The sequence below is a fragment of the Rhopalosiphum padi genome, chromosome 4, assembly GCF_020882245.1.
Source record: "Rhopalosiphum padi isolate XX-2018 chromosome 4, ASM2088224v1, whole genome shotgun sequence".
Classification (NCBI taxonomy): domain Eukaryota; kingdom Metazoa; phylum Arthropoda; class Insecta; order Hemiptera; family Aphididae; genus Rhopalosiphum; species Rhopalosiphum padi.
The window spans coordinates 48360730-48377645 of NC_083600.1; the positions used below are offsets into that span (position 1 = coordinate 48360730).

The 16916-nt window shown below is 25.8% G+C and overlaps 1 protein-coding gene across 7 annotated transcripts; it reads left to right on the plus strand.

Annotated features, from left to right (window-relative positions):
* Nucleotides 1–5: 5 nt before the first annotated feature.
* LOC132930478 (zinc finger protein 716-like) lies at nt 6–15703 on the plus strand. 7 transcript variants are annotated; one of them, XM_060996385.1, is made up of 20 exons: nt 6–136; nt 2852–2899; nt 2974–3033; nt 3128–3221; nt 3286–3346; nt 3735–3786; nt 3854–3983; nt 4079–4142; nt 4728–4764; nt 4827–4956; nt 5676–5736; nt 8130–8187; nt 8245–8374; nt 8432–8474; nt 8724–8772; nt 9189–9306; nt 9499–9565; nt 9741–9783; nt 12752–12892; nt 14771–15703. In XM_060996385.1, the coding sequence occupies exons 1-20, from the start codon at nt 92–94 to the stop codon at nt 15254–15256; spliced, it is 1917 nt and encodes a 638-aa protein (XP_060852368.1). In that variant the 5' UTR covers nt 6–91; the 3' UTR covers nt 15257–15703. The 7 variants fall into 7 exon arrangements, with proteins under 7 accessions (XP_060852368.1, XP_060852369.1, XP_060852362.1 ...); XM_060996386.1 differs by lacking the exon at nt 12752–12892; XM_060996379.1 differs by lacking the exon at nt 14771–15703 and having other exon boundaries at nt 12752–14184.
* The last annotated feature ends 1213 nt before the right edge of the window (nt 15704–16916 follow it).

The following is a 16916-nucleotide window of genomic DNA, read 5'->3' on the forward strand; positions in this document are numbered from 1 at the left end:
CAACAACGGTGGTTTGGAACTTTGGTCTCCGGCGCGCCGCGTGTGCGCCTGTCCGAGCGCGCGATAACGGCCGAAAGTGTGAGCGAGTCGGATGGACTTTGACGTTCGGCACATGCAGAGACGGCGCACGATTACAGTAATATGTATACACTTACCTATAATATATTATGATATATCATTAATTGATTGTTATTGCTGTTATTATTGCACATGTGCCGTTAATCGACAATATTGTGAAAACTGATTTGAATAATATATTATATATAGGTAGGTACCAATACACTGTTTTACAAAGAATCATATATTTCGAACCGCGTATGTATACGGGCTACGGTTTTAAACTGTAGTGGCGTAGCCAGGGGGAGGGCTGAGGAGGCTGTAGCCCCCCCTGAAATATCAAGAAAATTAAAAATATATTTTAATTTTTAATGGTCTATGAAAATAATCGTTACAAAAATCTTAAATTGTACTTTACAAAAATTGATCAGCCCTCCCCGAAATAAAATCCTGGCTACGCCACTGTGTTAAGTTATGTTATTAGACCTGAGCTTAGGTTCTGTGTTTAGCATGATAATGTGCTAATTATTATAGAAATCAAATGGAATTTACCTATACCCGTTCTATATAATATTATGGTAGGTAAGTTGATATTGGATTATAAGTGTTATACCTATAACGATTAACGGCCAGTGTGTTTGGAAGGAACGAGTTCCAAAAGCAGCGGATTCCTGAAACTGGAACAAATTCTTTTTTCAAGGAAAAATTACAATAAATGTTTATATAAATTAGGTATATTCATCGTATAAATGCTTTTTTTGAAAAATAAGAGCATATTTTAAGTATTGTAGAGCATATTTTGTTAGTTTTTAGTGCATATTTAATAGTTTTTAAGTGCATCAAATTCACAGCCTTGGTCATTTTATTAGATATAGTACCTAGTAAACAATCTCTCGACAAAAGCATTTGAGGGCTTTGGTGTATTATACTCTAAAAAAACTTTCACAACTTTTTAATGAACTTCTAAAAATATATTTTAATTTTAATTATTTAAATATCTATGTAAATTGAAATTCGAAAGGAACGACAATAAATTTCGTTCATTTTCATTGAAAAAGAATTCATTCATTTCGTCGTTCTTTTTTTTTATAAAAAGGAATTTGTTCCATGAATCCGTTCCTTTTGGAACTCGTTTCTTCCAAACACTACAAATTGAAAAATAAATGTAATATATAATACAATATCCTTAACAGTGGCGTAGCCAGGGGGGGGTGTTGAATCCCCTCCCTTTCGGCCGTATTTTTATCAAAAATAAATGTTTATAAGGGCCATGGACCAGTTGCGCCGCTTAAATTTTAGGTCAGTGGCGATGGTCAGTGGATTGGAAGCGATAATTTTCTGTCTTTGTCTAACACACACGCAACATAGGATTATAGACGTGTTCTATTTCCAACGTACCAATTGATATAATGAAGCGATAAAAATTCTGAATACAGATTTGAATTCGTCATCAAGTCTTCTTGAGATCGACTTTCCCACATTTTTGATTTTTTGATTTTACTACTCCAAAAATTGAAATATGTCAATTTTTTAATTACTCTTTTTTAATATAACGTTTTTCGGATTTTGGGAGGATTAAATAAAAAATGTGGGAAAGTCGATCTCAAGTAGACTTTATGACGAATTCAAATCTGTATTCAGAATTCTTATCACTTCATTATATTAATCGGTACGTTGGAAATAGAACACGTCTATAATCCTATGTTGCATGTGTGTTAGATAAAGACAGGAAATCATCGCTTCCAATCCCTTTAATGGTACATCATGTCTCGTTATGGTTTATAGAATCGTTTTTTGTACAAAATAATTAATCATTAAATTCAAATTATAGGGACTTACAAGTTACAAGCTATTTTAGCTTCTATCTACCAATACAAGGCTCACTGAGTCTTGGCCAGGTAAATTAATTTATTAATAATAATGACAAGTTGCATTTAAACAAGCCTTGCGCGCCAAAATTATTTTTATAATCAAAAATTGTTTTATCACTGATCATTATATGGATTTATCAGTAATCTATGATAATATGATATTTTCAAAATTTGGCTCCAAATGTGTCCCATGGCCATACCCAATTATTAATGAAGATTTGCCATTGCACCAGATTATTCTAATCTTTTCTCTTCAATGAGAATTTATCTACTATTCTATGGTGTTTAATGTTTATTATATAATTTTTAATATTTAGACATATAGTATCCAATAGCTGTAACAATGTTTATTTATTATTTTATCACGTGGAAATATTGAGTACAGAAATGTATAGTTTTATATTTTTAAATATATAATTCGCGTTTTTTAATATAATACACTGTTAAATAGTGACAATTATCAAAATCAATGCATGACTGCTTATAATTTAAAATGACTCGGGTAAGCAAAAAATGATTAGGTTTATATTTATAAATTATATTGTTCACATACCCTCATACTGACATAGTTTAGATATTATAATATATTACATCATATAAGTCTTAATTCGTGCTTTAATTTCAATTAGAAACATTTTTAATAGTAATACTTTACTTTATTAAGCTCCTATAGTTTTTGCCTAGTAAACTGAAAAGATTGATTATTTATTTAATATAAAAAAAAATATTGTTATTTATTAATTTAAATTTTATTGATAGTGCTTTGATTTTTAATGTTAAAAAACAGTTTTGTTCCTTAAATTTAATATTATTAACTGTAATGTAAAAACCTTGATCCATTTTTTTTTTTATATAATTTCAGTTCATTGTAAAAAAAAATTATAATTAATCCCTTAGTAAATACTAAATGCTTTATTTTGTAGATTATAAAAGATGTACAAAAAATGAAGAAGAAAAAGAAAAAAATCAAGGTGCCTTAAATAATTTTAAAAAAGTATTCATAAAACTAATACTCATAATATATATTTATATGTTTTTATTATAGCAGTTAACTAAAAATGAAATTTTATCTAATTATTCTGCGGACAATGCATTGAAACATAATGTATGTAATTTATTGAATTTATAAAATAATATGCATAATAATATATTATAGGTATGTTTCTACTTTATAAATATATTTGAATTATATTTTTTAGACTCAGCTAATCACCACATCACCAAAAAAAATCACAGCATCCTGTGACGAATATTTGAATTTTGACAAAACAGGAGGTACCGATTTACTGAAAGGTCTTTTTATATCATATAATGTTATTATATAATTAATATTCAATATATCTGTTTCAATTTTTAGATGAATTTTCAACTCATATTTCTATTGCAAATGTTTCAGAAGTAGAAAAAGGATTGACATTGTAAGTTAATTGAAATGTCTTTAAAATGAGTTAATATTTTCATTATTATCTATTGAATAATTTAAACCTATATTATACAATTATTAATAATAAATAACTTAATTATTTATTTTGTTACATATTGTTTAATTTATAAATAATTATTTTTCCAATAAAACAATAATAAATTATTTTAAATATAAAAACATGTATTCCAGTTTTTATACATTTTTAATTAATAATTATTGTATAGTTGTTTTAATGCTCATCACAGTATTGTCCATGTCACATTCTAAATATGTTATATTATTATAATTATTAATTTGTAATTAATAATGACTTATTTATTTTTAATTTCTTGAAAATGAATATAACTGTATAAAAATATTAATGTATTAACCATTTATAGAAAAAGAAAATTAAAAGAAAAAAAGAAGAATAAAATGGGAGATAAAAAGAAAGTTTGTATTATTTTAAAAATAAATACAATTATAAATAATTTATTAAATTAATATTATACCTTTTTAGATAAAAAATAATAAAAAAAATAAAAAAATAAAAGCTTCATTAAAGACAAATAAGTTTTATACTGAGACGTGTGATGAAATTAACAAGAATTTAAGTAAAGACATAATAGGCGCTACCAATTTAACCAAAGGTAAGTTGTTTTTCGTTTTTGCTACTGTGTTATAACAGTGGAAATCATTATAACGAGCATTGATTAATATTTATTATATTTTTTTTTGTTTTTAGATGAATTGACAACTTGTATTTCTATTTCTAATGTTTCAGAAAGAGGTAACATACAATTAACATTGTAAGTATCTATGAAAAATGAAAATTAATGTACTTAATACTTACATTATTATTTTGATCATTTTTAAGGACCATAAAATGTTTAACTTTTTTTTAAATTAAATTATAATAAAGTATTTTAATAAGACTTACATTTACAAATATTTTATCTTTTGTGTTGCAATGAATTTCTATCCTATTTTTATAATTATTATTAGCTTTAAAAAACAAAAAAATTCAATTATACAAGTGTATATTTTTGTTAAACAATTTGTATATTTTGATTTTGATTTTTTGCACATTTTTAAGAGGATTTTAATAAATTTCAAGTTTTTTAATCTAAAAATGTGATCCTAATTATAACAAAAATAAAATTTTGTGGGGTTTATTATGTGCTTAAAGAACAAATATCTAAACAGTAAAAAGAGTTTTTATTTTAATTAATTGGTTTGTTTTCTGTTTTTAAATTTGTGGTCAACTATATGCAACTTAAAATTAAATAATGAAATAAGTGTTATAAACTTATAATTTTATGATATATTTTATATGTACCTATTTAAATAATTCTTATTCATGTTATTATATTTGATTGCTATGTCAACTGTAGAAAAAAACATAAGAAAAAAATGAGAGATAAAAAAAAGGTTTGTATTCTAATTTAAAAAAAAAATAATAATAATTAATGAGATTGTAATTTTTTTTTTAGGTACACGATAATAATAATTTTGACAACAATAAAGCTTTATCAAAGACAGAAACAAATCAAAATACTCTATCAAACGAAGACTGTAAAGTGGATTTTCATTTGAATGAATTCAAGAAAAAAGCTAATAAAGGTAAGCTATTTTACTTGAATATTTACATTTATTGTTTACAATACTCATAATTTTAGATTTTGAACGGCGCCATGAATGTATTGATTTTACAATTATTGGTTGATTTTTTGTATCTGTTTGTATATACAATAAGTTTATTTGGGTTGTTTTGGATAATAAATTAGATTTAGTGTGTACTTAAGAAAGGTTAAAACTAATAAGTTCCACTATTTTATTTAAAAAATTGGGAAAAATAAAAAAAAGTCATACCCCCCTCCCTTATGTGTTGTCTCTGTCTTACAAACTTAAAACATAGCAAATTTGTGTTCAATGGTATCCATTTTATGTTGTTAGCTTTAATATTGGAGTCAAAGAGTCAATTCATCTATTATTAAACTTAAAGGTTAGGTATATCAAAAAAAATATGATAGAATATACTTAAGAGAACGCTATACCCGTATGTGTTGTCTCTGTCTTATACACGTGTAACATAACTAAAAACTGTTTTGCGCGGGACAGTTTTTAGCTATGTTACGCGTGTATAAGACAGAGACAACACATGCGGGTATAGCGTCCTCTTAATGATAAATGTTGACAGACTGTCCCCGCTCAAAATTATTTTTTGTATATATCATTTGAATTCAAATTTAACATACCTATTAAAGTGACCAACTTGACATTTAATGTACAACAGAGTGGTACCCACTTGCTTACCTTTTTTTATTTGATTATATTTTCAGATAAAACTGTTACTAACATTAATACAAATATTAATTCTATAAATGAAGAGGAGTATACAAGGTATTTATAAAATTAACAAATTCAGTTTAGTTTATATTATACTTATTATTATAAGTTGAATCTTAAGCCAAGATTAAAAAGAATGAAAACTAAAACAACTATTGACAAATTAATAAAATCAGTATTTATTGAACGATTAAAATAATTAAACTTTAAAGAAAAATATTTTCTCTTATGCTCAGTGATAATGATATATTTTGTGTTATTTTCTTTTTTATATTATGTAAAAAATTTATATTTATAAAAACAAAATGTATTACAATACTATTTAATCTTCAAAAAAAACTTAAATGGTCCAAAATTATACAATATAAATAAAACAAAGACAAAGTCTGTAAAATATAGATGGCAATAAGCTCTAAAGTATACATTTTTTTCTTATTATTATTATTATTATTATTACTATTATTATTCCTTTCCTTGGTTAGTTGGTTATCAATATAATTTCATAACTTATTTATATAAATACAATTAATTTTATTAATTATTTTACATTTCAACAGTAATATTATCTATAATATAATAATAATAGTAGTATGTTTTTTATGGTTTTCTTTTTATAAAAATATAACTACTGTGAAACCTCCCCTAATGGACCCTTCCCAATCAGTGGTGTATTGGAGGGTATACGCATGGATTTATGCGTATACCTTTAAGACAATTAGTCTTTTATGGGTATACGCACACCTCCAATTTATCATCAGTCATATTACCAAACAAAAGTTGAAAATAATAATAATAATGTACAAATTAATACAATAATATTTTATTATGACATTAAGTACTGTATATTATCTAATGTTGTTTATTATTTTATTAATATAGTCCATTATTTTACTATACAATTTTTTTTAAGTTTGATAATAAAAATTTGTATTCTTTATGATCTTTATGAAATGAATTAATTAAAAAAATAAAAATATATTTGATACTGAGATACTTGGTACATATAAACAGTGGCGTATATAGGAATTAATTTCTGGGTGGAGCCCACTGCATATACATATACACATGGAGGGTAAGTGTTGTAATAAAGTAATAAAAGATTATTATTAAGTAATACTAATACTAAGTGTCATTTAAAGTAGGTATAATTAGGTATATTCAACTTTTAAGTGTGTTATACCCTTAAATTTATTTACCAATACACCACTGCTCCCAATAGACCATTTCTTGGAATGGAAACATTTTCATTACTTTTTAATGTAATAACCAGGGCTCGGATTTTATAGCATTTGCTAATTATTATAGAATACAGATAGAAATAGCAGAGTAAGCTATAAATTTGTTTTATGTACCCGTGACTCCAAGTATGAAATTTTATAATGCTATTTTTTTGCATATTTTAAGTATTTTAGGATTTTGATGCTATTTTTTGCTAATTTGTATGCAACCTTTTATTTTGTATTTTCATAAATCTAGTTTATATTATTTGGTATGAAAATTATAAAAATGTTGTCATTTATTTTTATTATTATTATTATTATTTTTTTTTTAAATACATATGAAAAATACCCATATTTTTGTTTATATTAAAGTCTATTTTTAAATAGTCCAGCGTATTGTGGCCTATCGAACAGTAATTAAAAATGTAAACAAACCGTAGTTTTTAATTAATTTTAAATGTACCTATTATTTCATAAATAATCTTTTGTTAATAAATATAAGTTTTTTTTAAGATTTTTTAGGTCATATTATGGCGCATATTTTATTTATTCAAATAGCGGATGCCTGTTTTAAAAAAAAAAAAATGGAATTTTTACATGAACCCAGTATTTGATAAAATTGATTTTATTTGTTTGGTATAACTCAAAAACGAATAATCATAAATAGATACTTGATATTTTTGTTAACATTTCCAACATATAAAATAAATGTCTAAATATTTTCTTTTCAAGCTATTTATTGACGTTTGGGATCTTTAAATGTTAAAAACATTTTTTTTACTCAAGATTCTTGAAAATTGAATATAAGTTTCCTTATAAGTTGTTCATTTATCAAAATTATATAACAATGAGTTTAAAATTTAACTCATTCATTACAGTGGTCTGCTCGACACTTACCTACATTTTTTATCTTTTGATTTTTTTAAAGGAAACTATGTTGTTTTGGTATTATATTATATTTTAAATGGGGATATTTGTTTATATTTTATTTGACTTATTTGTTAATTGTTAAAACACTATAATTAAATTTAACATAATGCATATTTTTTCCTTTAAAACATTTACTTTTTATAAATTTCAAAAATACCTCCTCTGAATAGCATACAATTTTGGTGACCTAGAATGTCTGCTATTTAGAGCTATTTTTTCCGCATTTCACTGTATATGGTTCTAAATAAACTTATCAAGTATAATTATTAATTTTCTTTAATGTTGTTGTTTTTTTAGGTTGAAAAGGATAATAAAAAAAATTAAAAAGGAAAAAAAAAAGAAAAAAAATCTACAGGTTTTAACTTTTCCTTTTGTTTCATTAAAATTATTTACAATTTTTTTTTCACATTAGGTTCAACTTATAAATAATTTAGAAAATGAAAATGACGCAATTCATTCAAAGAAGAGAGTTCAAAGTAAAAAAAATATGTGCTCTAAAATGCTTTTGGATTTAAATGAACCCTTCCAAAAAAATCTCAATTGTTTGTAACTTCACACATTTGAATGGATAATGATGATTAATTTAATTTGTCTTTTAGATTTGGCTGATACTTCCTTGTGTACAGACTATGGTAATGCTTTGTAAGTATAAAATAATAAAACAATATGGATCATATACTTGCATTGTTAAATGATTGCAAATAAACTTTATTTGCTATACACTGTATAATAAATTATTTTAGATAATATTAGTTTTTTATAAGTACTTAAATATAGATAATTTGATATATTATAATTTGTATTTTCTTCTTTTTCGATGTCTCATACACATTTAAATTGGAATTAATACATATTCCATTACTTAATGATTTAATGAATTTTTTTTTTTAGATTAAAAAGTCAATCAAAAAAAATCAAAAAAAAATTTAAAAAATCTAAGGTATTAACTAATTTCTAATTATTTTAAATTAAAAGGTCTGGTGCAAAAACCAGCTTTTCACTTTTTTTTTTTTTAATGTATGTTTTTAAAGATTATGCATTTTATTTTTCTGATACAGAATTTCAGTATAATTCTTCAAAGTATTTCTCTCCATTCCATAGCCTAATAGCATACTAATTTCTATTTATCATCCCTGAATATAGTTTTGAGTCCTGTGCAATAATTGGGTAATATTTTATGCCTCCTGAATAACTACAAAATATGGAGATAACTGGTTCTTGCATCTACTCTTCAATTATAAAGAATATATAAATATCTATTAGTGATAGAACCAGACATTGAAAGCATTTGACATTTCATCAAAAGAAATGAACCTTCTTATAATTAGATTTTAATTGTTAAATGATTTGTTTAAGATTGCAACTAAAGAAGAAACTGAGACGTCAAAAGATAAAACTAAACATAAAAATCATAAAAAAATGAAATACTTGAATAAAGTAATAACTGAAGATTATTCAAAAGAAATAAACATGGGTAACATTTGGAACTTTAAATTGTTCTTTCTATAAAAGTGTTTTGAATTGTATTACTCTATAAATTAACACAAGAAGTTCACTTTTATAATTTTATATTTCATTTATCAAATAATATTTTTTTTTGCTATATATTTTTATTTTGTATTATATTGTAATATATATATTATACCATTATTACAATTTTGTTTAGATACTGCTATAATCAACAATACTTATAATTCAAGAATTTCAAAAATTCACGAGAATCCGCCCAAAATGTAAGTATGAATAATGAGTACAATAAGCTTCATAATCTTTTTTCTGTAATAATAAATGCAAATACTAAAAAATACACATTTTTTTTTATTCTACCTATATTGTGCATTTAGTATATTATTATATATAATATATTATGTTGTTTAGTTAATATGTAAATAAATTTTTTTTTTGTAGATTACAAAAATTATTAAAGAGGAAGAAGAAGAAAGCTTTAAAGGTTATATATATATATTTTTTTAATTAATATTAATTTTATTAATCATTATGGATGTACCCTATGACTGAATATCACTTATTACAATTTTTATTTTATGTATATATATTAAGTCATAATAGTAAAACTATAAGTAATTTAAAGGGAAGGGGACATTTTTTGACCTATTACACTGCAAACATTTTCAATATAGTGTCATTATTAGCCCTCCCCTGGTTGGTTCCACCAAATAAAAACATACAAGGCTTATAGTATCTTCTATCAATATTCATTAATTTTTTCAATAATTCAAATTAATATCTAGTATTAACCATTAAATAACAAAAAATACATTAATGATTCATAAATTTATATTCTAAATTGAGCAATGATTATATTAATTTTAATGTGTATTTTGTGTGTGAATGTGTAGTCACTTATTATTATTCTGAAAAATTTCAAAATCTCAACTTTTAGAATGGTTTCTTATAGAAAATCAAATATATGTAATTGGTACTTCGGTGAATCAAAAGTAAAAAATTCTTAGTAGGCAATTTAAAAAATAATTATCAAAAACGTTTTACGTAAAATCAGTTTTTGACAAAATCAATTCAATTTGAACCTAATTCAAGTATGAATAGAGCCTTGAAATTTTCATACAAGCATTTAATTCACAAAATATATTTTCTCCTTTGTGCTATTAATAGATTTTTACCTATTAACATTTAACACAAAAAATATAATAAATTATCCTTATAGTCATATTCAAAAATTCTGATATTACATATAAAAACTTATTTTTAGTTCAAATTATTTCAAATTTGGATATTTAAATGAAAATAACGGTTTTAGTTATTTTGTTCCAGTTATGTTAAAGAATAGAACATACATGCAAAGCCCTCGAGTACTAAAACGCTACAAATGTTTCAATATAGCTATCATATAACATTCCACACGCTCCGTTGCTCCATTTGCGTCCCTTTTCGTATCTCCAATTATAGTCGCAATCGACCATTTAATGCGTCTGGCAAATATATTAATTACTATATGACATAAGCGCCAAAGGTACAAAAATGACCTATCCTTTGCGCCAAAATGTTTAGTACATAAACGCCAATCTAATATTGTATACCTGTTATAGCTAACATGTGACATAATTAATATTTTATGCAAGTAGTCATTTATAAATTGCTATCTTATAAAAACTCATATTATATAAAATCATAAATTAAAATCCCACTTTTTTCACATATTCTATAGGTACGATTTATTTCACCATTCTGGTATTTCTTCCATTGTACAATAATGTACAATTGTAAAATTGTAACCTGACCTGGAGTTTTTGAACTATATAGTTCTAAATTTAATATCTGTTACTTAATACCTGTTATCTATTAACCGTGGAACACACTATGCGTACCTAGGATTTTGGCGTTTATTCTTCCGCCGAAATGAGTCCACCGCCTTTTTGTAGGATAGTTCTGTTTACCAACACTGCTTAATCCAAATTATATTAAGTTCTGCGTATTATTTCGTACCTAAACAATTATAAAATAATTGTATTGTAATAATAATATTATCTTTGTTTCTTTTGTAAAATTGACCTAACGGGCGTTAATTAATTAATTAATAAATAAATATCAGCTTTTGAGAAGTAACATTCTCTCATTGAGATTTTACTAATAAAAATCGTCATAAATATAAATTATTATTCTTAATCAATTAGCTGAATGATATTACTATAATATTCATACTAATTTAAATTATCATAGTCATTAATTAATTAAAGAATTATCCACCGTCTCGCTCTCCAGTAATAATGTACGCAGAAGACGAAAAAGACATTTACTTAGTGAACTACTATAATAAATTAATAAGTAAAGGTCAAATGACTGCTGGATGCTTGACCATAAGTAATAATATTTTTTTGCTCAACTTAGAACATATTACGTACATTGTCATAAAACTTACTTATTTTAAAACCTATTACCTACATTGTAATCCATACAGTTTTATAAACAAATTATTTTTAAATAAAATAATTTTAAAAGAAAAAGTTGTAATATACCTAATTCTAAAATATTATACTCAATACGTATAAGTATGATATTTTACTGTATAATAGCATTATATATTATGTAAAAATATTTATAATAATAAACAAATAAATAAAAACCTAGCATTTATTTTGCTATTGATTTTTAATTATTATACACACATTCATATAATATTATATTATTATTAATTTTTAAGTAAATGCCAACCGTAAAATGTTGTAAATAATTTCTTGGTATGAATAGGCAATAACATAAAATTAATCTATCGTTTTGAAATTTCACCATGATTTAATTTTATACGTATAAAATATAATAATATTGGTACGTAAAAGTTTCATGTACACAATAATTATTATTAAACTAAAACAAATTAACTAGGTCTTAATTGGCATATAAACTACTTTTGAGAAAATATTCTAGGTTTTTGACCAAACAAAAAAAATTGTAGACAGTGATTAAAAAAGTAAATTTTAATGTTTACAAAATGCTACTATAACAAATATCTCAACTAGGTAGGTACCTAAAGTTATTCCTTTTTGGATTACAAAAACTGATTTTGCGTAAAGTTTCCATTTATCCTTGAGTTTATTATTTGTTTTTCCTGATTATTTATAAATTTACTGGAAATTTTCTATTTTAATCTCTCTAAAGTACAATCTAAATTCAATTTATTATCAGAAACCACTTCCAAAGATTGAATTATTATTTCAACTACTTGTCGTGTATATAACACAAAAAAAACACATCGCTCTGCTAAAACTATTATGGTAATGATTGTGTAGTTCAGTGTTCTAATAAGTGTTCTGCAGTAATTCAGTTACGTAAATCGTTATTATTATAGATAAAATATAATAATTCCGTATATGTACGGCATTTTAGTTCACTAGAGGTAAATTGTGTAAAATGTATTTTCTTAGTTACTAATTATTTTAAAGGTCACGGATTATGCAGAAACAATGTCACAGAAAAAATCGAACAAACATAAAGGACAGACGTTTGATAAGGAATATTCGGAAAACAATTACACTTGCTCAATGGACATGGATAAGGAGACATACAATAGTAACGTTCATGATGTAAGTGAAAACAGCAAAAGAAATCTTGAAATTGTCGTTACTGGGGACAATCACACATTAAAATATCGCTCCATAACCAACACAGATTTGTATTTCAGTCCATATTATAGTAAAGAGTTAAAGAATACTAACAGCGTACACAGTCACGAAAATGTTCATATTAGAAAACTACCTCTTGTGTGCAACGTTTGCTTTAAAACATTTATCAGCAAATCTAAATTAAGTATACATAAAAGAACGCACACCGGTGAAAAACCATATGCGTGCAATGTTTGTGGACGATCATTTGCAAAAAATTCATCTTTGGTTGTTCATTATAGAACTCACACCGGTGAAAAACCATATGCGTGCGAAGTTTGCGGACGATCATTTACGATACATAAAACTTTGGCTGAACACAAAAGAACGCACACCGGTGAAAAACCATATGCGTGTAACGTTTGTGGACGATCATTTACGATACATAAAACTTTGGCTGAACACAAAAGAACGCACACCGGTGAAAAACCATATGCGTGCGAAGTTTGCGGACGATCATTTACGATACATAAAACTTTGGTTGTACACAAAAGAACGCACACCGGTGAAAAACCATACGCGTGCGAAGTTTGCGGACGATCATTTACGATACATAAAACTTTGGCTGAACACAAAAGAACGCACACCGGTGAAAAACCATATGCGTGCGAAGTTTGCGGACGATCATTTACGATACATAAAACTTTGGCTGATCACAAAAGAACGCACACCGGTGAAAAACCATATGCGTGCGAAGTTTGCGGACGATCATTTACGATACATAAAACTTTGGCTGATCACAAAAGAACGCACACCGGTGAAAAACCATATGCATGTGGCCATTGTGAAAAAAAGTTCTCAAGAAGCTCTAATTGTCGAAGACATACACGAATAATGCATATCCAATGTTTTTAAATTCGTTACTATTATTAATTTTGTATGACGTTTGTTGGTCCATGCAAATGATTACTGAGTATGGTACGAAATTTCAAAACGTACACTAGATAGTAATCGTACGACGTATACCAATGATACGCTGAAAATGAACTACGAATATTTTTTGACTTGTTACAAATATGAATATAATTGTCATAGACAAAAACTTGATGATATCATTTATGGACATTTATGCGCTCCATACACAATATAGTATCAATAAAAATGTTCTCTATTCCAGAAGGCGTTTGTAATTAAGCAGATTGCGGTATGACTGAAATTAGAAAATAATATTATGAACGTACTTGCTATAACAATACTACGAGTATTATTCATTTCATAATGCAAATAAAGATAAAATTAGTTTTATATAGAGTAGGTATAAGATTATATTTGTATGTAATATATTTCATTTAATATTTATTAGAGACATTCTTGTGTAATTTATTAATTGATTATACATTATATATTTGTATGATTTATCTGTAACAATGATAATTTTAGTACCTAGTATCCAGTCAGTATGTTACTGTGATGTTACAATTCTCAATCCCATTCCTCTCCGCCTCTTAAATTCACAATAATATGAAAAATGATCATTCATATTTCACATAGCAAAATATAGTAATTACTAATTAACATAAATATATATATTCTTGTGAATAATCATAGTCTCGAAACATATCTGTTTTTATTTTTAATATTTTTCACCATGAACCAAAGAATAAGGTACTATTAAGTAACTTGTGTAATTAATCTATTAACTGTGACTTTTTTTAATTATAGTTGAATTAGTATGGTTAAGTTTTTTAAGAATAAGCATAGCTCATAATTTAGTCACACGAATCGTTATTATAATTCCGTATATTGTATTTATTGAGTGGACGTATAACTAAAATGTATTTTTACATTACTATTTTATAGGCCGTAGTTAATGCAGAAACAATGTCGCCGAAAAAATCGAACAGACGTAAACGACAGACGACTGATAAAGAATATTCGGAAAGCAATAACCCTCGCTCAATGGACAATTTAGTAAATCATAAAAGAACGCACATCGACGAGAAACCATTTGCTTGCAACGTGTGTGGACGATCATTTACGCAACAATCACATTTGGTCGTACATAATAGAACGCATACCGGTGAGAAACCATATGCGTGCAAAGTTTGTGGACGATCTTTTTCGCTAAAAAGCAGTTTGGTTAAACATGATAGAACGCACACCGGTGATAAACCATATGCGTGCAACGTTTGTGAAAGTTCATTTACACAAAAATGGAATTTGGTTGTACATAATAGAACGCACACAGGCGAAAAACCATACGAGTGCGGTCAGTGTGAAAAAAAGTTTATAACAAGCAGTCATCGTACAAAACACATACGTAGTATTCATTTCAAATGTTTGTAAATTTTCAACTGTCATTAATGCCATTATAATACATCTTTTGGAAAACAAAAATATAATCATAAACGAAATCAACCAATCGCCGCGCTTAGAATTAAGAACTCAGAAATCGAGATCACTACTTATACCTTTACCACCAAGTTTAAATTGCGCTTATGTTAACAGAAATGTTGATCGTAGTGAACTGAAAATATATCATATTTGTCGCATTTTTAAGTAATGCAGTAAAATTATTTAAAAATTGTAATAACGTAATGATAAAAGAAAAAAAAACTGTGATCAAGTCGTGATTAATAGAGTCAGAAATATAGTTTGTTCATTCTACCAATTTTTAATATTGACTGCAATTTGTTGTTAATATCTATTTTATACAGTGAACTATAAATAAATTGTGTAAATAATTTTCTAGCTTGTAATTTATTTAAAATAAATTTACTTGAAAATATCAAATTATAATACTTATGTTTTTTGTATCCATTATAAATAGTATATTTATTATTATTTACTTATTTTATCAAACATTAAAACAATATTTTTAGTGTAATTTTTCAGTCAACTTTGGTTTAAATTCAATTGATATTAATAATTGTCTTGTAAATATTACAATGACAATGTGTTTTTAATACCTATAATCTATCCCAGTAGAGAACATTACCGTTTCGCTCACACAGATTGATGGCAGTAACCGGTCCGGGTGGTTGGATGCCCCCTTATTCTCCTACTGTTAGCGACCCCAGTTACGGAACATTGTAAGACCAGCCCTAAATTATATTTAATAAGTTATCTCTTACCTATCAAAAGAGCGTTTTACGTCTCCGACTCTGACAGTCTTTCAATCAGTCATATCCACTTTGGATAATTTTATCTCTCCAATATGAAGCTTTCAGAATCACGGCAATTGGTGGCATACGTCCTGTATAAATTATAGTATAATTGTACAGTATTAATAGTATTGTTGTTATAGGGACCATAAATTATAGACAGTATAGTGATGAAATGGGTACCTGTACATCTACTAGGTACATAATTTACCGTTATCTGACGTAGTGACGTTTATAATATTTTATTTACATTTCAATAATTTCATCATTATTTGTCGTATTCGAGACTATATACTCCGGCTATAGCTAGTGAGTAGTGAGTACACATTTTTAATTGCTTACTAATTATTTTTTTTAAGTTATTACTCCACTGCCCTAGTAATAGTCTATGTTTAATTTTTTATTTTTTAATATCTGTAAAAAATCAAATATTACCATTTTGTTTTTTGTCGAAAGTTCTAAAAACCAACTCAATTACGTTTAATGGCCTTGTTTATCTCATCCAGAGTATCTAAGTGCAAATCGCTGTCTGCTATCAAAGCTAAACACTATAATTACTAAGTAGGTTACAAATGCATATAGTACTAGTGCATACTATAATAATTAATAACTACTACCAATTACCATTGATTATATATTATATAGTATTTATAATCAATACTATTAGGTGCTAAAAGGAATAACAATAATAACACAATGTTAATATTCCAATATGCTACAAATGCATCCACTATACGGCTACTTGGCGACTTGTCCTGAAACTGCTATTGATTGGCTAAATTAGTTTGTACCTATATTTCGTACATTATTTTATTATTTAAACAATTTTTATATTTGTATTT

Coding starts and splice junctions, on each gene's coding strand:
- LOC132930478 (XM_060996379.1), top strand. CDS start 92: ATGGACTTTGACGTTCGGCACATGCAGAGACGGCGCACGATTACA. Junction 4,765..4,826: donor AAATGAGAGATAAAAAAAAG/GTTTGTATTCTA, acceptor TTTTTTTTTTAG/GTACACGATAATAATAATTT. Junction 4,957..5,675: donor CAAGAAAAAAGCTAATAAAG/GTAAGCTATTTT, acceptor TTATATTTTCAG/ATAAAACTGTTACTAACATT.